This window comes from Eubalaena glacialis, chromosome 4 (assembly GCF_028564815.1).
Source record: "Eubalaena glacialis isolate mEubGla1 chromosome 4, mEubGla1.1.hap2.+ XY, whole genome shotgun sequence".
In the NCBI taxonomy this organism is placed as follows: domain Eukaryota; kingdom Metazoa; phylum Chordata; class Mammalia; order Artiodactyla; family Balaenidae; genus Eubalaena; species Eubalaena glacialis.
Window position 1 is genome coordinate 63,271,738 of NC_083719.1, and position 23,393 is coordinate 63,295,130.

The 23,393-nt window shown below is 37.6% G+C and overlaps 1 protein-coding gene and 1 non-coding gene across 3 annotated transcripts in view; one reads left to right on the forward strand and one right to left on the reverse strand.

The window, feature by feature from the left end:
- Positions 1-23,393, forward strand: part of CMYA5 (cardiomyopathy associated 5) — a 111,142-nt gene that overhangs the window by 42,425 nt on the left and 45,324 nt on the right. For both annotated transcript variants that reach the window (XR_009700817.1, XM_061189392.1), the window contains exons 2-3: positions 10,143-19,950; positions 22,902-22,997. Coding sequence is in view for 1 of the 2 variants with exons in the window: in XM_061189392.1 (XP_061045375.1) it covers positions 10,143-19,950; positions 22,902-22,997 (9,904 nt within the window). In the remaining variant the exon portion in view is untranslated. The remainder of the gene's footprint in view (positions 1-10,142; positions 19,951-22,901; positions 22,998-23,393) is intronic.
- On the reverse strand, positions 6,306-6,434 carry LOC133091600 (small nucleolar RNA SNORA72). The gene has a single exon (XR_009700935.1). It is a non-coding gene; the product is annotated as a small nucleolar RNA SNORA72 (small nucleolar RNA).

Genomic DNA, 23,393 nt, shown 5'->3' on the forward strand with positions numbered 1-23,393 from the left:
TGAGAGGCCCACGCACCGCAATGAAGAGTGGCCCCCGCTTGCCACAACTAGAGAAAGCCCTTGCACAGAAACGAAGACCCAACACAGCCAAAAATAATAATAAATTAATTAATTAATTTAAAAAAAATTCAGTAGGGAAATCTAAATGAATATTGGCAGTTTAAAACAATAATAAAATTATGGCTATGAGATTTTAAAACATTTACAGAATTAAAATGTACAATTATAACAGCATGTAAGTTGAAATTATAATTTATGGTCCTTGTGTTTTCTTGGAAGAGATAAAAATACCAATATATGTTAGACATTAATGATTCAAGCATGCATATTGAAATCTCTAGGATAATCACTAAAAGAATAGTAAAATATAACTGCCAAGCTAATAAAGGGGGTAAATAGAATAATAATAAATGTTCAATCTAAAACAAGGCAAGAAAGGAGAGAAAAAGGAACATAGACTAGGTAGTATAAATAGAAAGCACATAATAAGATGGAAGATTTAACCCCAAATATATGGTGATTGTATTGGTAATTATATTAAGCTTAAATGGACTAAGTGCTCCATTTAAATTGCCAGAGTTGATTTTAGAAATCTTTGTGGGAGTTCCCTGGGGGTCCAGTGGTTAGGACTCAGTACTTTCACTGCTGTGGGCCAAGGGAACTAAAATCCCATAATATCATTAAAGATAAAAAGATTTGATTTGCAAAAAATACTTAATCCCCCAGGCCTGTTTCCTCATCTGGTAAATTAATATATCTACTTATGGAATTGTTGGATGAGAATTATACAACACATAGTAAAGCACATAGTAATATTAAAAAAAATAATAAAAAGATTTGAATAACACAACTAATAAGTCTGACCTACCTGACATACATAGAACAATACTGAGAAACCGCAGGATACATATTCTTTTCCAGAACACATAAATATTTAAACAAACAAACAAACAAAATTTGGCCATATAGCCCTAAAGCTAATCTCAATAAATTTCAAAGTATAACTTCTATAAAATAAATTCTTTGGTGACAATGCAGTTAAACTAGAAAGCATTAACAAAAAAGATAACTAGGAAATCCCCATGTATTTTGAAATTAAGGAATATGTTTTAAGATAATCTCTGACTAGGCAGGGCTTGGCAACCAATTGAGCTGAGGGCCAGCCACATCTACCTAGCAGTGCACCCACAGTAGTCAGCCTGCCACAGCAGAAAGACCAATTCAGCCCATATAGAGGGCACCCCTGCAGCATATAGCTCTGGTGACCAAAGGGAAGTGTGCTGCTGGGGCGTATAGTATGTCTCCTACTTAAGGCTACTTCTCTAAGATTGGAAAATGAAATCAACATGCCATATACATAGAAATAAAAACAGAGGGTTAGGCAAAATGAAGTGACAGAGAATATGTTCTGAATGAAGGAACAAGATAAAAGCCCAGAAGAAGAACTAAGTGAAGAGGAGATAAGCAGTCTATCCGACAAAGAGTTCAAGGTAATGATCATAATGATGTTGAAAGAACTTGGGAGAAGAATGTATGAACACAGTGAGCAGTCAGTAGTTTCTAACAAAGAGTTAGAAAATGTAAAGTAAAACCAAACACAGCTGAAGAATATAATAATAATAATTGAAATAAAAAATACACTAGAAGGAATCAACAATAGTTTAGATGATACAGAGGGGCAGATCAGCAAACTGGAAGACAGAGTAGTGGAAATCAGTCAAGCTAAACAGGAAAAAGAATTTTTAAAAATGCAGACAGTTTAAGAGACTTCTAGGGCAACATCAAGCATACTAACATTCACACTTTAGGGGCCCCAGAAGGAGAGGAGAGAGAGAGAGAAAGGAGCAGAGAACATAATAGCTGAAAGCTTCCCTAACCAAGGAAGGGAAACAGAAGCAAAGAGGTCCAAGAAGCAGAGAGTGCCAAACAAAATCAACCTAAAGAGGACCACACCAAGACACGTTACAATTAAAATGGCAAAAATTAAAGAAAAAGAGAGAATACTAAAAGCAGCAAGGGAAAATGAACATGTTACGTACAAGGGAACTTTCATAAAGCTATCAGATGACTTTTCAGCAGAAACTCTGCAGGCCAGGAGTAGCATGATATGTTTAAAGTGATGAAAGGAAAAGATGTACAACTAAGAATACTCCACATGGCAAGCTATCATTCAGATTTGAAGGAGAGATCAAGAGATTTACAGTCTAGCAAAAGCTAAAAGAGTTCAGCAACAAAAAAACCAGCTTTTCAAGAAACATTAAAGTGAATTTTCTGAGTGTATAAAACAGGCCATAACTAGAAATGTGAAAATTACAAAAGGAAAAATTTCATTGGTAAAGGCAAATATACAGGAAAGGTAGTAGATCAACCACTTATAAACCTAGTAGGAAGGCTATAAGACAAAAGTAGTAAAATCATCAATATTCACAATATGTAGTTAAGGGATACAAAAGATGCAAAAGAAGATATAAAATATGATGTAAAAAACATTAAACGTGTGTGGGGGGAGGGGAGTAAAAATGCAAGATTGTTAAAATGTGATTGACATTAAGAGATCAGCATCTTAAAATAATCATATATCCTCAACAAAATACTAGCAAACAAATTCAACCATACTTTAAAAGGATCATACACCATGATCAAGTGGGATTTATCCCAGGGGTGTAAGGATGGTTCAGTATCCACAAATCAATCAGTATGATACACCACATTAACAAATTGAAGAATAAAAATCACATGATCATATCAATAGATGCAAAAAAAGCTTTTTACAAAATTCAACATATATTTATGATTAAAAAAAAAACTCCCAGTAAAGTGGGTATAGAAAGAACATATCTCAACATAATAAAGGCTACATATGACAAGCCCTCAGCTAACATCATACTCAACAGTGAAAAGCTGAAAGCATTTCCTCTAAGGTCAGGAAGAAGACAAGGATGCCCACTCTCACCACTTTTATTCAACATAGTATTGGAAGTCCTAACCACAGCAATCAGATTAGAAAAAGAAATAAAAGGAATTCAAACTGGAAAGAAAGAAGTAAAACTGTCACTGTTTGCAGATGATGTGATATTATACACAGAATATCCTCAAGACCCACTAAAAACTAGTAGAATTCATCAGTGAATACAGTAAAAGTGCAGGACACAAAATTAATATACAGAAATCTATTGCTTTTCTATACATGAATAATGAACTATCAGAAAGAGAAATTGAGAAAACAATCCCATTTACAATTGCATCAAAAAGAATAAAATACCCAGGAATAAATCTGACTAAGGAGATGAAAGACCTGTACTCAGAAAACTATAATATGCTGATGAAAGAAATTGAGGACAACACAAACAGATGGAAAGACACACCATGCCTATGAATTGGAAGAATTAATGTTGTTAAAATGACCATACTACTCAAGGCAACCTACAGATTCAATGTAATCCCTATCAAAATACCAATGGCATTTTTCACAGAACTAGAAAAAATAATTCTAAAATTTGTGTGGAACCATGAAAGACCCTGAATAGCCAAAGCAATCTTGAGAAAGAAGAACAAAGCTGGAGGTAGCACGTGCCCTGATTTCAAACTATATGACAAAGCTACAGTAATCAAAACAGTATGGTACTGGCACAAAAACAGACACACAGATCAATGAAACAAAATTGAGAGCCCAGAAATAAACCCACATTTATATGGTCAATTAATGTATGATGCAAGAGGCAAGAATACACAGCGAGGAAAAGACAGCCTCTTCAATAAATGGTGTTGGGAAAATGACAGCTACATGCAAAAAAATCATATTGGACTACTTTCTTACACCATATACAAAAATAAACTCAAAATGGATTAAAGAATTTATAAGACCTGAAACCATAAATCTTCTAAAAGAAAACATAGGCAGTATGCTCTTTGACATTGATCTTAGCAATATATTTTGATATGTCTCCTCAGGCAGAGGAAACAGAAGCAAAAATAAACAAATGGGACTATATCAAACTAAAAAGCACAGCAAGAGAACTATCAACAAAATGAAAAGACTGCCTACTGAATGGGAGAAGATATTTGCTAATGAAATACCTGATAAGAGGTTAATATCCAAAATATATAAAGAAAGCACACAACTGAACATCAAAAACAACAACAACAACAACAAAACAACAACAAAAAACCATACAACTTACTTAAAAAATGGGCAGAGGATCTGAATAGGCACTTTTTCCAAAGAAGATATTCAGGTGGCCAACGGGCTCATGAAAAATGCTCAACATCACTCATCATCAGGAAATTGCAAATCAAAACCACAGTGAGGTATCACCTCACACCTGTCAGAATGGCTAGTATCAAAAAGACAACAATAATAAGTGTTGGTGAGGATGTGGAGGAAAGGGAACCCTTGTGTACTGTTGGTGGGAATGTAAATTGGTGCCACCACTATGGAAAACATTATGGAGGTTCCTCAAAAAATTAAAAATAGAATTATCATATGATCCAGCAATTCCACTCCATAAATCCAGCAATATTTATCTGAAGAAAATGAAACACTAATACAAAAAGATATCTGCACCCCTATGTTCATTACAGCATTATTTACAATAGCCAAGATATGGAAGCAACCTACACACACACATATATACACAATGGAATTTTACTCAGCCATAAAAAAGAATGAAGTCTTGCCATTTGTGACAACATGGATAGACCTAGAGGTTATTATGCTAAAGTGAAATAAGTCAGAGAAAGAAAAATACTGTATAATTTCACTTATATGTGGAATCTAAAAAACAAAACACATGAACAAACAAGACAAAAACAGAGTTATAGATACAAAGAGGTCATTAGAACAAAGAGGTCATTGCCGGAAGAGAGGGGAACGGAGAGAGGAGAGAAATAAGTGAGGGAGATTAAGAGGCACAAGCTTCTAGTTGCAAAATAAATGAGTCAGAGGTATGAAATGTTCAGTGTGGAGAATACAGTCAGTGATGATATAATATCTTTGTATGGTGACAGATGGTAACCAGAGTTACTATAGTGATCATTTTGAAATGTATAGAAATATTGAATCACCACGTTATGTACCAGGAACTAACGTAGTGTTATAGGTCAGTTATACTTAAAAAACAAACAAACAAACAGACTCTTAGAAAAAGAGATCAGATTTGTTGTTACCAGAGGCAAGGAGCGAGGGAATTGGATGGAGGTGGTCAAAAGGTACAAACTCCCAGTTATAAGATAAATAAGTACTAGGGATGTAATGTACAACATGATAAATATAATTAGCTTTATGAAAGTTGTTAGGAGAGTAAATCCTAAGCATTCTCATCACAAGGAAAAATTTTTTCTTTTTCTTTTATTTCATATCTATATGAGATGATGGATGTTCATTAAATTTATTGTAATCATTTCATGATGTATATAAGTCAAATTGTTAAGCTGTACACCTTAAACTTATACAGTGTTCTATGTCAATTATATCTGAATAAACCTGGAAGAAAAAGAAGTAAATAAAGAAATAAATAATTTCTGGGTCAGATAAGATATCACAATGGAAATTCAAAAATATTTTGAGATTAATAATAATAATGATGAAAATACTGTATACCAACTTTTATGTGATGCATCAAAATCTTTGGTTAAAGAGAAATGCCTAGTCTTAAGTTATAGTAAAGGAGAAATATTAGAAATATTAGAAAGGGAGAAAGGTAGAAATTAATGATATAAGAATCTATCTCAAGAAGGTAGAAAAATACTTGCTAATTAAACTCAAAGTTGAAAAACGAAATAATAGAAAGCAGACATTTATGAAATAGGAAACATCAATAAAGCCAAACTTTATTGAAAAGATTACCAAATGATAATGTCTGCCAATTTTTATAAAGATGAAGAACATAAAAAGGAGACACAAATGACCAATATCAGAATTGAAAAAATGGATATAATTTTAGATCTTACAAAAACTTAAAAGATCCTGAAAGAATACTATGAACAAATTTAATCCAATGATTTTTTAAAATTTAGGTTAAATATGTCAATTCTTAGAAAAATACAACATATCAAAAGTGACACAAAAAGAAATTTCAGATAGTCACATAACTATTAAATAAATTAAACTGCTAATTAAAACCTTACTGTAGAGAAGAATACAGGTTCAGATGACTTCACCAGTAAAGTCTACCAAGCACTCAAGGGAGAAATAGTACAATCTTCTACAAACTCTTCCAGAGAATAGTGAAGGAGAGAACACTTCCCAATTTGTTCTTTGAGGCAGCACAATGTTTTGTTTTGTTTTGTTTTGTTTTTCTTTTTTGGTTTATCCTCAGCATTTACAAAACCAGACCTTGGGAAAGAACTAGGTCTGGGGACACATGCATGGTCTTAGTATAGCAAATGTTTAGCCTGCCCTGATTATTACAAGAGGCAGCACAATCTTGATACAAAAACCTGACAAGCACGTTGTAAGAAAGGATATTATAGGACAATTATTCATGAACACAGGAGCAAAATTCCTAAACAAAATCCAGCTTTTTAATATAAAAAATATAATACATCACAACCATGTTGAAGTCATTTCAGGAGTTCAGGGTTGGTTTGACATCTGGAAATCAATCATAATTCACCACATTAACAGAATAAAGAATATGGTCATCTTCATTGTTGCATAAAAATTATATAATAAAATTTAGTATTCATTCATTATTAAAAATCTCTCTTAATAAATAGGAATAGAAGGAAATCAGATAAAGTTTATCCTCAAAAGGAAGAAGTCTTTGGCACTCAACTCGGTATCAGTCTGTTCTTTCCTGGATCTAACTCAAATCTACTGAACCTTCTCCTTGACCAATTCTGAAAGGAGGAAGGAAGTGAGCTCACCAGGTCATCAAGAAGTGTTTCTCCTCACTCTCAGATAAATCTGCATGGGAAGCCAAGTAATAATCAGAAGGTTGCTTTGTGAGAATCAGAGGAGAATGAATAAGATCATGTTCATAGCCAATATCCATTAATTATGGAAAGTTGATGTATACATCTTTGCATAGATGAGAACATTTGTGTTCCTGAGTAAGAAACACTTCTGAACTCTAGGGGGATCATTGGTCTTCTATTAAGGAAAATGGTTTCTTTACACTGAGTGTAATTTGAGTACTTGGGCTATGACTTTACACATGCTAATATAGTTATTCTCTGATTCCTGTTGGCTGTGTTATTCTTCTATTCCTTTGCTCCTGTCCAATAATCCAGACATCCCCAAATACTTTGGGTTTCTCAGTGAGCCAGACTGATTTATTCATGTGTATGTTTTTTTCATATCCTGTGACATTTTCCTGGAATGAGCTTCCCATGCTCACACCACCACCACTCTTCATCCATTTGGCAAACTCCTATTTCCTCTTCAGAATCCAGTGCAAGTATCTTTCCTCTTGAGGTCTTCCCTTCTTTATGTTCTCACTGTATCTTGCCTATCTTCTGTAAATGAACTTACCACACTGTATTAAAATGTTTAGTTCTGTCTCCCTGTTAGATTTTGAATTTCTTGAGAGAAGATTCTGTGTCTTTATATTTGTATTCCTAGTATTTAAACTCAATAAAATTTTATTAAATGAAGAAATAAATGAGTGAATGAATAAGTAAATGATTGAGTGAACCCACCTCAGTAGGCCTCTATCTTTTTATGATCAACATTTGGGTATTCTGCTAAGCACTCATGAACTCATTCTAATGAGTAATGAAAACTTCTCTGGTTGAGTACATTGAATTTACAATCAATAATTAACTTTAAATTGAATTATAATTGCTTTTGTAATACTACTACAATGATGGGCATTCGAAATGCTGACTTTTCAGTTGCATGCTATAACCTTAATTTCATTCTGCCTTTGTTAAGTTAAACAGAAAGGAGAAGGGGTAGAAGGAATTGAAAATTTCAAGGAATAAGTTTAATTAAGTATGTAAAGGAGCCTGAAAAAACATTAAAAATAAGATTCAGTTCAGAAACAAGATAAGGTATTAATTGCTAATTAAGTCCAGTAGTTTAATACCAAAGCAAATAAGTGAGAGCAGAGTTACCAGGGAAATGGAGAACCCAGTTCTTTTCACCGCTTTCCAGCCATTTTCACTCACTGCATGTGTAGAAAATGAAATTGTTTTCAGCACCCTGGGGTAAATGGATGAGGATGCTTGCTTCCGAAGACCAGTGGCCCAGGGGTTCTGGCTGCCCCAGGCTCGACTTGGTCATGGGTGAGATCTAAGGAGATCAGGATCTCAGCAGTCCATAAGCCCTTTGCTGCTGACTGCTGGGGAAACTCTGAAGTTTCAGAAAGGGGAGTTGAATGTACCTGCAAAGATTTATGGTCTTGGCTTTCAGCCTAACCTAACAAACTAAAAAGCATTCAGGGTAAGCTAGAAAGGCATGTACTAGTTAAGTTTCATAGCTAGGATTGTTTAGGCCAGTGATTTGCAACTCTGGATGCATAATGGAGTCACCTGGAAGCTTTTAAAACTTCCTACCCTAGTACGATTAAACTAGCGCCTCTGTGGGAAGGGGTATAGGGTGGCATCAGTATTTTTTAAAATCTCTCTACAGATGATTCTAAAATGTATCCAGAATTAAGGACCGCTAATATAAGCAGTGACTGATGATAAAAAAAATGATTGGTTAGGGACCTAAATTTTAACTCTGTATGTTTTTTAAAAGTGCCTTAATTGAATATTTATGCTTAGTGGTTTTTTAGCATAGATTTTTTTTTTTTTTGGTTTTGTTTTTATTGTTGTAGAAAAGTGTGTAAGTCAGTCAATAGTTCTGTATTTATCTCGGTCTTGAACTTAAAGGCAAATATGCCTGCTGAATTGGTCAGGGATGGTAACACTGGAGGTTTTAAAACTAAGCCTTGAAGAGTAGATAGAATTTAAATATGCAGGAAAGGTAGATTAAGGTGGGGGATAAGAATTGTAAGTGGAAGAATGGCATGAGCACAGGGGAGGAGAAAGTGTAAGAAAATTCCAGGGAAGAGTGCTGCAGAGTCTGAGACAAAGGCCCAATGGCAATTGAAAGGGACAGCCAAAGCCAGCCATCTCTTGAGGGCATATGAGAGCAGTCCAAGGAGACCATCTTTCCAAACCTCTTTAGCCGTTGAAAATGACCATGCCCAGGCTCCTTTGATCTCTAGTTCAAGGATTATATGGAGGACCTGATTACAGATCATGTTTATTGAGTGTTAATTACATGCCAGGCACATTTTCTAAGCATTTCATGTGTATTAGCTAATTTAACCCTCACAGCAGTCCCATGAAGTAGGTTCTATTATGATCCCTGGTTTACAGATGAGTTAAGTACAGCACAGTAGGCTGCTGGTTTTTTTTGTGATCTCGCTATATTCACTACTTTCTCTTCATGGCCCTGACTCAGAGTTTCCATGATATATTTACTGAACACAGAATTATCTAGTTAAAACAGAAACGTACCATGTAAGGGTAGGGTGGAAGTGGGTACTTGGAAAGAACGTCAGCTAGGGATCAGAGAGTTAAGTATTTTGAATTTATTTTTCTATAGATATGAGGAATTTACTGACGTTTTTGAGCAGGAAGTGGCATGATGAAAATTTTTAGTAAACTTGGTCTGGAAAGATAGGCAGGATGGATTGAGGGTGGGGGGAGGGCAGGAGGTAAACATGATACTAGCTGACCAGTTAGGAAGCTAATGAAATAATCAAGGGGTGATGTGATAAAAAACTAGGTCAAGGTAGTGACAGCAGTAACAGGGAAGGCACAGATGCAAGGGCCATTATGAAGGTCCTCGTGACTAGATAGTGAGCCTGAGGGACTGGGTGAGCCACAGGAGGTCTGGGGGCAATCCTGATAGGGGAAGGTGGGGAATTTCACTTTAGCTTTTTTTTGACTTTGCAGGATATTGATTTATTCCAGCCTGGGATGTGTTACTGTATTTGGTATCCTGACTTCAATTTTTAAACTTTATTTTGTATACATCCCTATTTTTGATATGGATGGCACTATTTATCTGTATATTTTAATTTTACATTAATCCTTTACCTAGTAAGAACAGGACATTGACTTATTATTAGAATATGTAATTAATATGTTATTTTTATTATTAATATATGTAGAATTATTAATAATATCATTATTTACTCTAGGTTATCAGACCAGAATGAAGAGGGCAAGACCAAGCAGAAGTGTATCATATCTGACCCCTCCTTTTCCATGGTAACAGTTCAACGGGAAGATAGTGGAATAACCTGGGAGACCAATTCAAGTAGGTCTTCCACTCCTTGGGCCTTGGAAGAAAGTCAGACCTCTGGTGTGTGTAGTCTGGAAGGGTCAACTCTGAAGTCTCCTCCAGGGAATGTTTCCTTTATTGTGGATGAAGTTAAAAAAGTTCGGAAAAGAAAGCCTAAGTCAAAGCATTGCTCACCATCATTGCGTCGGAAAGGCAACAAAAAAAGAAATTCTTTTGAATCCCAAGATGTTCCAGCAAACAAAACAAGTAATCCTTTAATTTCAGAAAGCCAGAAACTAAAGACCCAGAAAGAGAAGTCATCTACTGGCATTTATGATAAGATGAGAAAAAAGAAGACCACCTCAAATACACCTCCTGTTACTAGGGCCATATACAAAGAACACAAACCGTTAGTGTTAAAGCCAGTCTACATAGGAACAGTACAATATAAAATTAAGATGTTTAATTCTGTTAAAGAAGAATTAATTCCTTTACAATTTTATGGAACATTGCCAAAGGGTTATGTAATTAAAGAAATACATTATAGGAAGGGGAAAGATGCGTCCATTAGTCTAGAGCCAGATTTGGGCAATCATGATTCTAACGTAGTTTCCAAAACAGGCAAATCAGTAGCCCAAAGCATAGACAATGATGAAGTAAAAGAGCTTGCTCCACCCTGGAGAGGTGCAGTTTCCAAAGGATCAAAGTCCCTGACCTCATTCAGTCATGAAGATCTAAAGAAAATTTACGTTGATTCTCCCTTAAGGGCTGCATCTACTACCAAGCACACACCTTCCTCTTATACAAGTAATGACACAGCAGAACAAGAAACACAGCTCAGCGCTCCACAGTCAGTGCCACAGCTGCCAGCTGATGAAGCAAAACCCTGTGAGATAGAGCCTTCCTCTCTTACACCTAATACATCTGCACCTGCGTTCCTGGAAACAGCAAAGGAAAAATCTGAGGCTGATTCACAAGAAATGGTAACTGCAGAGCATGACTCTTCAGTCTCACCGCCGTTAGTGGATGAGGTAAAGAGGGAAGACGTATCTTCTGCTGACCATTCCATTCCACTGGAGGCAGAGAAGGGTTCTCTGGAAACACCTTCACCAGGTCTGACAGCCTCTATCCAGGAAGATTTTGGTCCAGAGAGAGAAGAACTGGATCTGATGTCACCAGAAAGGGCAAAACCAGTCTCTGAACAACTGAACCCTCCTCATCTCACTGTCAAAGGAGAGAAGGATGAAAACATGCCCGAGCCATCCATTTCTCTTTCTGAACCTCTAGTGTTAGAGGAACCAGAGAAAGAAGAAATAGAAACACCTCTACCAATATATGCTACCCCTGAACCTGAAGATTCTAATTTAGTGGAAGAAGAGATCATAGAACTTGATTACCCAAAAAGTCCATCAGTTTCTGAGGAACCCTTCCCACCATGCTTGGCCCCTGAGGTGGAGCAGAAAGAAGAGGAGACCATTCTGCCATTACTGATGACATCAACACCTGAACATGTCACCTTGTCTGAGGAAGAAAGAGAGGAAAATGAGTCTGTTTCTACTGATTCTGCTTTCATATCAGAGTATTCAGTCCCACAGGATTTGAACTATGAACGAGAGAAGCAAGAAGTTGAGCCAGTTTCTTCACCTAATGTAAAACCTGTATCTGAACATGCAGTTTTGTCAGAAGAGGAGAATGATGAATTTGAGCCTTATTCCCCAGCTTCAGCCTCTGCATCTGTCTCACCATCCACAACTGAGAAGACTCCTGAATGCCAGTCCCCACTGTTTTCAACAGCTACATCAGAGCACATGGTCCTGTCCAGAGAAGAGTCTTCAGAAAATGGGCGTTACACACCACATTCCACATCTGCTTCTGAATATTCAATTCCCTCATGGGCAACAAAAGAGTCACCAAAGAAAACAACTGACCATAAGTCCCCATTAACATCAAAAGGTGTGTCTGAGCCCCTGATTCTGTCAGAAGAAGAGAAGGAAGACATTAGGCTGTATTCCCCAGAGGTGGCCTCTGTATCTGAACATTCTCTCTCGCCATACACAACTGAGGGGACTTCTGAATGCCAGTCACCACCACTTTCAGCCACCCCATCTGAACATGTGGTCCTCTCAGAAGAAGAGACAGTACAGATGGAGTGGTACACACCCTCTTCCACCTCTGCGTCTGAATTTTCAGTACCACCATATGCAACACCGGAGTCACAGGAGGAAGAAATTGTCCACAGATCCCCTTTAAATCTAAAAGGTGCCTCCTCACCCATGAATTTCTCAGAAGAAGAGCAAGAAGACATTGGACCTTTTTCTCCAGACTCTGCATTTGTGTCAGAATTCTCATTTCCACCCTATGGAACTCAGGAGACAGAGAAAAGAGAATTTGAGTGTGATTCTCCAATATGTTTAACATCACCATCTGAACACACGATTTTGTCAGATGAAGATACTGAAGAAGCTGAACTTTTTTCTCCAGACTCAGCATCACAAGCTTCCATCCCACCATATAGGATCCCAGAAACAAATAAGGAGAAAACTGAGCCTGATTCACTGTTACCTGCAATGGCTGCGTCAGGATATTCCTGCTTCTCAGAAGCAGATGAGGAAGAAATTGCACCAACTGCTACACCTGTACCTGAGCATCTGAGTTCATCACAGAAGCAAAGAACTGAAACTTCTCCTTTGATGTCTGCACCTGAAGACTTGTGTTGGCTCCCTTCAACAAATGAAGGAGAGATTAAGCCAGATGCTCAAACAACATCAACAACTGTATCTGAATATCTCATTATGGTACAGAAGCAGAGAACTCGAGCATATTTAGAACCTGAGTCTGAAGACGTGATTCTGCCATGTTTAACCAGTGATTCAGAGAAGGGAGAAATTAAGACTAGTTCATCACTAGCTGCAACACCTGCACAATTGTCCATGGTAAAGGAAGAAACCAAACCTGTTTTGCCTGTATCTCAGTGTTCAGTTTCACCTGATTCAGTCCATGCAATTAAGAAAGAACAAGAACCCAAAACATCACTCACTCCAAAATCTGCAGATGAACAGATGGCTTTGTTAAAAGTTAAAAGTAAGGAAGAAATTGTGCCTGATTCTCAAGAAGCTATAGCACATGTATTACAGGATCAAGAAATGGAGCCTCAGCCTCCAAATGTTCCAGAGTCTGGGATGAAAGATTCAGTTCTGCCTGACTTGGTAGATGAGCCAAAGAAGGATGTCAAACCCAATTTAGCTCCAAATGTGACATCTGAACTAGAACAGAGAAGGTTGTCAGAGAATGAGCCTGAAGTAATAAAGCCATATTCACCTCTAAAGGAAACATCTTTATCTGGACCTGAGATTTCATCAGTAGTGAAAACAGAAGTGCAACATGATTCTAAAATAACTGGTACACCTAGAGTGCTGCATTCAGCGTCACCAGGAGTGGAAAAGGAAGTTGAGCATGCACCACCCATATCAGAATTTTCAGCTTTATCAGAAGACATAAAGAAAGAAATTGAACCCAGTTCTTCAATAACCACGACATCTGTAACAAAGCATGATTCAAGCTTAACCAAATTAGCAAAAGAAGAAATCCCAACAGATTTATCTCTTACCACCCCTATAGAATATCCAGTCTTAACAGAAGTAGGAAAGAGTGAATTAGGAATTGCTTTGCCGCTTCAGATGGTAACATCTGTAGATAAGCATTCACTTCTTAAAGAAGAAGACAAGGTAGCAATTAAAGCTAGTTCTTCTCCCACTGAAACTGCTGCATCCCAAAGTCTGGCTTGGTCAGAAGTAGGGAAAGAAATTAAATTTGATTTACCTGCAAGCATATCCTCTATACCAGAGCATTCTGTTTTGTCAAAGGTAGAAACTGAAGACATTAAACCTGGGTTGGCAGTAACCAAAACATTGTCTTCTCAGCATTCAGATGTATCAAAGGAAGCAAGGGTGGAAAACAAACAAGATCTTTCATTTTCTACAGTCCTCGACTCTGAATATTTGGATGTATCACAGAAAAAAAATTCTGTGTCTGCCTCAGAGATGTCAGGACCTGACCATGTGCTTTCGCCCAACCTAGGTGGTGAGATAAAGAAAACAGAAACTGAACTTCCTTCCTCACAGAACGTGTCACCTGCACTCAAATATATAGTTACAAAAGGCAAAAATGAGCAAACAGCAAGTTCTTTTCTTGAGTTAGAATATTTAGCATCAGAAGATTTAGCTTCAACATTACCAACCCTCTGTGGTGATAAGAGCAAACAGGCAATGGAGACACCTTCTATAGTTCAGGGAGATTTCCTGTCAGAAAAACAAGATCTTGCTCTGGCACAGCTCTCTTTGGAACCTGAGAAGGAAGACAAGCCACATCAAGTATCAGAATTACCAAATTCTGGCTCTGAATTCACCGGTGGTTTAGGTAGGCAAAGTGAATCCATAAATACAAAACAAATAAAATCTCCCATAACTGAAACAGGGGATTCTGTCTTAGAAAATGGCCTAGCTGAACTTAGGAGCAGAGGAGAAGGAAAAGAAGAAAACAGGGGACTTCATGTGTCAACTACAGTGCCTGAAATTTCAGAGGTTTCATCATGCCTTAGGGAGGAACCTCAGATTGAAGAAATTAAATCTTTCTCTCCTAATGTAGTTAGCTTAGGATCAAGGGAAGCATTTACCTCTCTAGTTGAAGGAGACAACCCAGAAGAACTTCAGCCATACACTTTTTCTTTAAAAGGATTATCAGGAGAGTTGAACCATTCAGTTGACTTTAAAAAAGAAGGAAAACAAGAAATAAGCCTGTTACTGCCAACAGGAAATTTGAAGGCACAAGTGACAGAAAATACTGTAACTAAACTAAATGAAGAAACTGACCAACCAAATTCATTTCATGTACCCCAGAGTATAACAGAGCCATCAAAGATTGCTTCTTCTGACCTCCTTGTGGAAGAAGAGAAGCCTGAAAAAGAACTTCATTCAGACCAAGCTGTTAAATTACCTGACGTAAGCAGATCTTTTGCAGATAAACAAGATATGGGTATTAAACAATTTTTGTCTGTGAAAGAAAATTTGCCTTTGGAAGAATCAAAATCATTTATGACAACTGAGCCTACAGATGTTAAAGAAACACACATGAAAGAGGCCCTTATTTCTCCAAAGGATGAAAATTGGATGCTGAAAAAGCCAGAGAGAGACTTGGCAAGTCATCATGAAGAAGCAGTCCCTGGATCTGTGCAGCTGGGTTCCTCTGGTACCAGTGATCTGATGACAGGGCAGCTCAAGCCTGCTCTGTCAGAGATAGACCACGCAACTGAAATCAGAAGGCAAATTCTGCCACATTCTGCAGAAGAATCTCACTTATCATTACAAGAACCAGTGTCTACTCTCGATACCTCTAGTGGTAACGTAGAGACCTTAGCAACTAAAACTTATTCTTCTGAAGAAATAAAGCTGGCCCCCAAACCAAAATCTTTAGTTCCAGCTGGAAATATGGAGAGAAATGAAGCAGAAGGGAAGCAGACCCTTTCTTTAGTGGGGAGTGAAAGTTTGGTATCGGAGAAAGCAAACACAGAATTTTCCAGGCCTTGCAAAGAAGACAGCTGGGAAGAAATCAAAACACCATCTGAAAGAATCCTCCAGAAACCAGTGTCTGGCCCATCAATGGAAGTGGTCAAATCAGAAACTCTTCCCTGTCTTGCCAAAGCAGCCCATTTCCTGGCAGAAGAGGCAGAACTTGCACTGGGCAATGAAAAAGAAGCACACAGGCGTATATCTCCCTTACCTGGAGAAGAATCAAAAGTGGTTCAGTCAAAGGTTGTAGATGATGCTGAGAGAGGGAAACCAGCATCTGAAGTGAAAACACCCACACAAATAAAACCCCTCTCCTCAACCCAAGAAAATGAAGAACCTCAACCCCCAGAGTCACCTGAGGTCATACAAAAGCTGCCCAAGCAGCAGAAGGCAGTGGAGCCAGGCCTCTCCGAGGAAAAGGGAAAGAAAGGAATTCCACCTTTCACATCGTGGATGTCCAGTTTGTTTTTACGATCAAGCACTCCAGATAACAAAGTTGCTGAAAAAGAAGATTTAGAAGCTCAACCAAGCCCATCTGTAGAAAAAGCAGTGACCATGATAGAGCCTAGAGGTCCTGCTCCAGCTGACGTTCATGCAACTGAGAAGCCAGCAGATCATCTACTGCTAGAGGCCAAACCTGAAACTGCTGCAGAATCCACAGGTTCTTTAGTTAAATCTGGTGAAGGTCAAGACTTTAAAGAAAAACCCGCATGGTTATCAAATGTAGAAGTTTTGCCACAGCCAAAATCCAACTTTGAGGCATCTAGTGAAGATTATGGGAAGAAAGAAGTCCTAGACTATTCAGAGGAAATAGACCTAAACTCAGTAGTCACTTCTGCTGATGGTGAGGGACATCTTAGAATTCAATCTTATTCTCCCATGGGTGAGAAATCCATTATGGAAGAAGCCAAAAATGCTGTTCGTCTTCATATCACTGATGGTAAAAGACCCCAGAAGCCAGAAATCTCCCCTCCATCTAAACGGAATATTTCTATCCTTAAAGAAGAGCCAGGAAATGATCAAAAAGAAAAATCACTCTTTTTATTTGATGTAATAGATAAGGTGCCACAACAGCCAAAATCAGCTTCATCTAGCTTTGCAAGTAAAAATATCACAGAGGAATCAGAGAAGCTGGAGTCAATAATTTTGCCAGTAGAAGAATCTAAAGACAGTTTAATTGATCTTGGTGAAGACAGACTAGAGAAAGAGATGCCAAAACCTACTTCCTTGAAAATTTCTGAAGAGGAAATAAAACGCAGATCTGTTAGCCCAACTGAGGAGAAAGGTAACTTGGGAATGAGATCATATTCCTTGGAAGAAAAGAAGGTGCTAGCAGAAAAACAAGAAACGGTGACCCCATTAGAGCTTAGAGGTAGTAATGAAATAGGGAAGGCACAAATTACACATGGATCTAGCCCTATTAAATTGGAAGAACCAAAAGCTGCTACTGCGCTGCAGCAAGTCTATCAAAATGAGGACCACAGAGAAAGATACAAAATTATTGAGGAAGATAAAGAAGAAAAAAAAGAGCAGTCACATGCATTTTTAGAAGGAAAAGAGCAGCAGGAAATTCAGCCTTATTCCATGAATATAGCCAGGCATATGCCTGAAGAGTCAGATATCTCTTTCAGTCATTCTTTGGGTGAAACTCAACCATTTTCATTAGTTAAAACTACAGAAATTACTGAAAAATCAGAAACCATGATCTCAGAGGCTCACCCAGAAATCAGGGAAACAAAGGCAGTAGGAACCCAACCACATCCATTAGAAGAATGTAAAGTTTTGGTGGAGAAAACCAAGACTTTCCTTCCAGTAGATCTTCCTTATCGTGATGAAATAAATGATCACTCTTTACCGAAGGAAGGAAATCTGGTATTGGACAAGTCAAGCAGGGATGTGGTAAGTCACAATGAAGAAAAGGGACAGGTCACAGCATCAGAGCTGCCAAAAGGTGGCTCAGTAGATACAACAAAAGAAAGTAAACAAGCATCTCCATCTAAAGAATCTGAAAGGATTTCAGATCCATGGTCAGAATTGACTCCAGAGAGGCATATGGTCCATACTATTCAAACATCTCAAGATCAAGCATCTGAAATGTCTGAACAATCTGTTCTTGTTTCAAAGCACCACTTGGAAGCTATGGAAGATGCCCATGTAAATGAACCACGCTCTTCAGCGAGCAGCAACTATGCTCAATTTATAACTAATGCATCAACAATCAGTATTGATGAGATGATTTCCAAGGAGCCTGAAGACACATATGTAAGAGATGAAGAATTTACAGTGACTAGTAAGCCAGCTGGACTTTCAGAAGAGCAAAAGAGTGCCTTCAGTATCATTTCTGAAGGTTGTGAGATATTGAACATTCATGCTCCTGCATTTATTTCTTCAGTTGATGAGGAAGAAAGTGAACAAATCCAAGATAAGTTAGAATATTTGGAAGAGAAGGCTTCATTTAAGCCTATACCCTTCCATGATGAGAGTGAGGCAGTTGCTTGCCATAAAACATTACAGAGTAAGTTAGAAGATTCTGATAAAAAAGTTACACCATCAAAAGAAGACCAAAAAAAGGAAACTCATACAACCAAAGAGGAGATATCCACAGATTCAGAAACTGGTGATTTAGCCTTTAATCAGCCTGCAATTCCCAGTGAAGAGGATTATTTCGAAAAATATACATTGATTGATTATAACATCTCCCCAGACCCAGAAAAACAGAGAACTCCATGGAAATTAAATGTTGAAAGAGAGCTGTCAAAGAAAGTTCCAGGAGAAACTGTCTCTCTCCCAGAATGTTCAGAGGAAAGTGCCCTAGAATATGAATATGAATTGGTGAAATTAGATGAAAGTTTTTATGGACTAGAAAAGGACTACAGCAAATTATCTGACCCAGAGACCCAAAAGTCTTCGGTTATCCAAGAATCAGCTGACAGAGATGCTCCAAAGAGCATAAATAGAGATGTGGACTCAAAGTCACCTGGGATGCCTTTATTTGATGAAGAAGAAGGAGTTTTGTCACGAACCCAGATATTTCCTACCACTGCTAAAGCCATTAATCCTGAACTTCTGGAGGAGCCACCTGCACTGGCATTTTTATATAAAGATCTGTATGAAGAAGCAGTTGGAGAGAAAAAGAAAGAAGGGGAGACAGCTTCTGAAGGTGACAGTGTGAATTCTGAAGCATCATTTCCAAGCAGAAATTCTGACACTGATGATGGAACAGGAATATATTTTGAGAAGTACATACTCAAAGATGACATTCTCCATGACACATCTATAACTGAAAAGGACCAAGACCAAGGTCTAGAAGAAAAGCCAGTTGGTAAGGGTGATTCATACCAACCAATAATTGCAGAAGGGGAAATTTGGGGGAGGTTTGAAACTATTTGCGGGGAGGAGAGTCTGGAAGAGAAACAGAAAGCAGCTTACAGGGAAGGAGAATCAGTAGGCCACGTGGAGGCTCTTGACAGTGTAGCTATTCAGAGGAAAGCTTCCATCACCGAGGAAGTCAGAGTGGTTACCCAGAGGATAAGCTATGCGGTTCCATTTGAAGACACTCATCATGTCCTGGAGAGAGTAGATGAAATGAGCAGCCAAACTAATGAAGCAGCAAATGCAAATCCAGAGGTCAGTCTGAATGTCCCAGTACAAGTGTCCTTCCCAGAGGAAGAATTTGCATCTGGTGCAACTTGTGTTCAAGAAACACTGCAAGAAGAACCTCAAATAATGGTTCCCCCTGAGCTGAGTGAAGACTGGCTCCGCAGTAGCCCTGTTCAGGATGAGTATGAATTTGCTGAATCCCTGAATTACGAAGTGGTTACTCAAGACACTTTATCAGAAGAACTATATTCAGAATCCACCCCTGAAGATGTGTTATCTCAAGGAAAGGAATCCTTTGAACATATCAGTGAAAATGAATTTGTGAGTGAGGTGGAACAAAGTAAGTCTGCTGAACAGGAAGAGTTGGACAGAGAGATGACAGAACAAGACCAGTTATCATCAGAGTTGGTAACCGAGAAGGAACAAAAGGAATTGAAAAAGTCCCAGATTGACACATATTGCCACACATGTAAAAGCCCAATTTCTGCTGTTGACAAGCTGTTTGGCACCCACAAAGACCATGAGGTTTCAACGCTTGATACAGCTATAAGTGCTGTAAAGGTAAATAGATTTTAAAGCATACAAGTGTGTAATCATACATAGACATTTAATTGGCTTTCTCATTTTCTCAATTTTAAAAAATGACCAATATTTGATACATTCATCTTTAGGCATAATAGTCTGAAAAAAACTAAGAATATTTCCCTAGTTATTTAGTTAAGATCACTTTGACAAACATTTATTGGGTACATAGTATGTGCCAGGTATTCTTCTAGATTCTGGAGATACCAGGATAAATAACATGGGGCATTGCCTTTGAGGGATCTTATGACAGTAGCCCTTAACATTATCCAAAAAAGGCAAATAACTTTAAATTAAAAAATATGCACTTGAGCATAAAGCGCAATTTATTTTCTGTTATCTATAATATCATCCTTTAAAAATACACATTTACATTATATTAAGCAATTTTATTGCAAGTTTTATAAAATACTCAAGACAGTAAGACATTTTAAATTTTGGTTTTCTCCACATTTCTTCTTTATTTATAAAATTGATGTTAGAAGTGGAAAACTTTTGCATTCCTTCTGGCTATGTCTATAGACTCCCAATGTTAGAAAGTTAGTCACAATGTATATCCTTATGTATGTGATTATAAGTATTCTAGTCCCTCAGAGATACTATTGGAAATCAAACATTTAGTCTTTAAGATTCTCATCTACCTTTCAATAGCCTTCTAACTGGAATCTCCACTCTTATCTCATCAATCTATTCTCCATACAGTAGCCAGAATGATCTAAAATTGCAAGAATTGAGCACTTACTGTGGGCCAGGCAATGTGTTAAGGTCTTTATATACAAGATATCTTTTAATCCTTACAACAACCCTGTCATTGTCATCGATTTGCAGATAATGAAATGGGCTCAGATAGTTTAAGTCCAAGGTCATAGAAGACAGAACTAGGACTGGTACCCACGTCTGTCTGATGCTAGAGCTCATGCTCTTGACTGTGTATCCATGTTGCTCTACTCAGTGCCTTCCTAATGGTAGCAATTTTCAATATGATTATTCAATTAGGTCACTGATAAATGATTGTCAGGCTCGTTTTGATTCAGTAGGAAAACATATTAGAATCTTGGCTTTTTTTTTTTTTTTTTTTTCTGGAAAAGTAATCCTTCTCAACTTATATGATATTGGTTTTATATCTCCAGGGTGAAATTTTGTTGAAACTTTACCTGGTCAAGTTTGGAGTAGGGCATGGGTCAATTTCTTTTTGGAATCTCAGGCATTGAGATGCATCAACACCAGTGAAATATGCCCCATTCTTTGATGACACTTGGTTTTGTTAACTAACAACTACTGGGTACTGTCAGTAGAAAGAAGACTAGATTTTTTTTAGCCTTCTTAATTATGTTTTGTTTATCTCCATGAGTTTTAGAAATTAAAAAAATAATTCTAAGTACTGTTAATTTTAAAACAAATTTCAAAAGCAGGGAGATATGATGTCTCCTGCTTTAAAACCATTTTAAAGTTTTTTTTCTGGATCTTCTCCATATAGTATGAAGAGAAAGTGGAAAACAAATTGACTAAGCCAGAGACTTGCTTCGTTCATTAAATCAACTGTGAAGATTGAGTTGGTTGGCACATTTTAAAAATTAAAAATAAATTTAAAAAGTTGTCACTTGAGAATTCTCTAGCATCTTGTGAGTAGGCCATTTGTAATTATTCAGGAACTGATGGCTGCATTTGTAGATTATCCAGGTCCTGGCTTCTCCCCGCCACTCCATCCCCTTTGTGGTGCCTTATCTTTTATCTGTCATTTGTTTTCTTCCTTCACTCTCTCCCTTCCTTCTTTCTCAATATTTATTGACCTTCCATTCCATGTCAAGAACTGTGCTAATCATAGAGAATGAAAACAAAACAAAACTAAAGGAAGATAGACTTGTAGCTCCCCCGGATCATACAGCATTGTGGGGGCACAGTGTTCTGAGACAGGAACCCTCTGGGAGGGAGTGAAATGGTGGAGGGAGACTGGGCAGGATGGGAAAGGTGTCCCGAAAGGGTGAAGCTTGGGTGAGCCTTAAATAAGATAGAGTTCTTCTAGTAAACAAGGGCAGGGAGGACATACTAGAGAAAGGGAATGCCATATAAAAAGGCACATTGGTGGGAAAGAGTCCAAGGAAAGGCGGGGCTTGTGTGATTGGAGCCTGGGGGCTTGTGGAGAAGAGGCAGGGGCTAGAGAGGGAAGCAGAGACCAGATCCTGAAAGGACTTTTCTCAGTGTAATTTCTCCATCATTCTGTGGATAGTGAATCAGGCAGATGGAAGCTCTTTTATTCTGTGTTGTTACTTGTTAAGTTTCACAGGATAGATTGCAGCTAGGTTTATAACTAATAGGTACCATCTTCCCCCATCACCCATACATTTTCTAGTTGGCTGTCACTCCTTGAGAGTATTTTAACCCTTTGAGGGTCATTAGAACCTTAAGGTCTCTTTAGTAGATAGTTTTCATCATTTGGTATACTAGACATTCGGCCTGGTGACACTCTGTTCACCTTCTCAGGATCAGGTGGGGCAGGAACACCTGAAACCATTGGTGCAAATGTGAGAAGGCTACTCAGATATGTTGGACCAGTTCAGAAAAAAGTCTGCCATCTTAGAGGAATGACAATATATAAAAATCAAGGCCTAACTAAGGAGAAAGAATTCAATTCATAGTTTACTAAAACAAGTATGCTTTGAACTCCCCAGCTGACCAAGAAGTCCTTCCTCTTGCATAAGAAAATAAACTGCCTATTGCTGTCACTCACAAACCTCCTAATTGTTTATCATACATTACCTATAGTCAATGTAGATGAAGCAGCAAAGAAAAGTTAAAGATTGATTTGTTAGTGAACATGATATAGTGAATCTCTACCAAACATACTAAACTTATAAGAAAATTGGAACTCACTGCTTGAAGTTCTTTTCTCAAATGTCATATACTAAGGATATCTTAATTCTTTTCTTCAGGTTCAATTAGCAGACTTTCTAGAAGATTTACAAGAAAAATCCTTGAGGATTGAAGCCTTTGTTAGTGAGATAGAATCCTTTTTTAATACCATTGAGGTAAGTTACCTTATCCTTTTTACTTTAACTTGGTCTGCTCATGGCATCACAAATAAATGATTCTAAGCTAAAAGGACCTGAATTGGGGTTTGCGTGTGCATATGTGGTTTGCCATTGTTGGTTTTGTTCCATTAAAAGTAAAGCCCTTAAGTCTTCCCTCTGTTTCATCAGTGAGACTACTTTCTAAGGATAAATGACTTGCCCTTAAAAACACATGCACATTTATTAGGCACTTACTATGACAGGGCAACTGCTTTACATGCTTTATCCAATTTCATCCTTACAGTAACAATATGAAATAGGAGCTATTATTATTATTATTGCCCCCATTTTATAGATAAGAAACTGAGACTTAGAGTTAAATATATTAACCAAGGTCATAGTAAGTTTATAGTA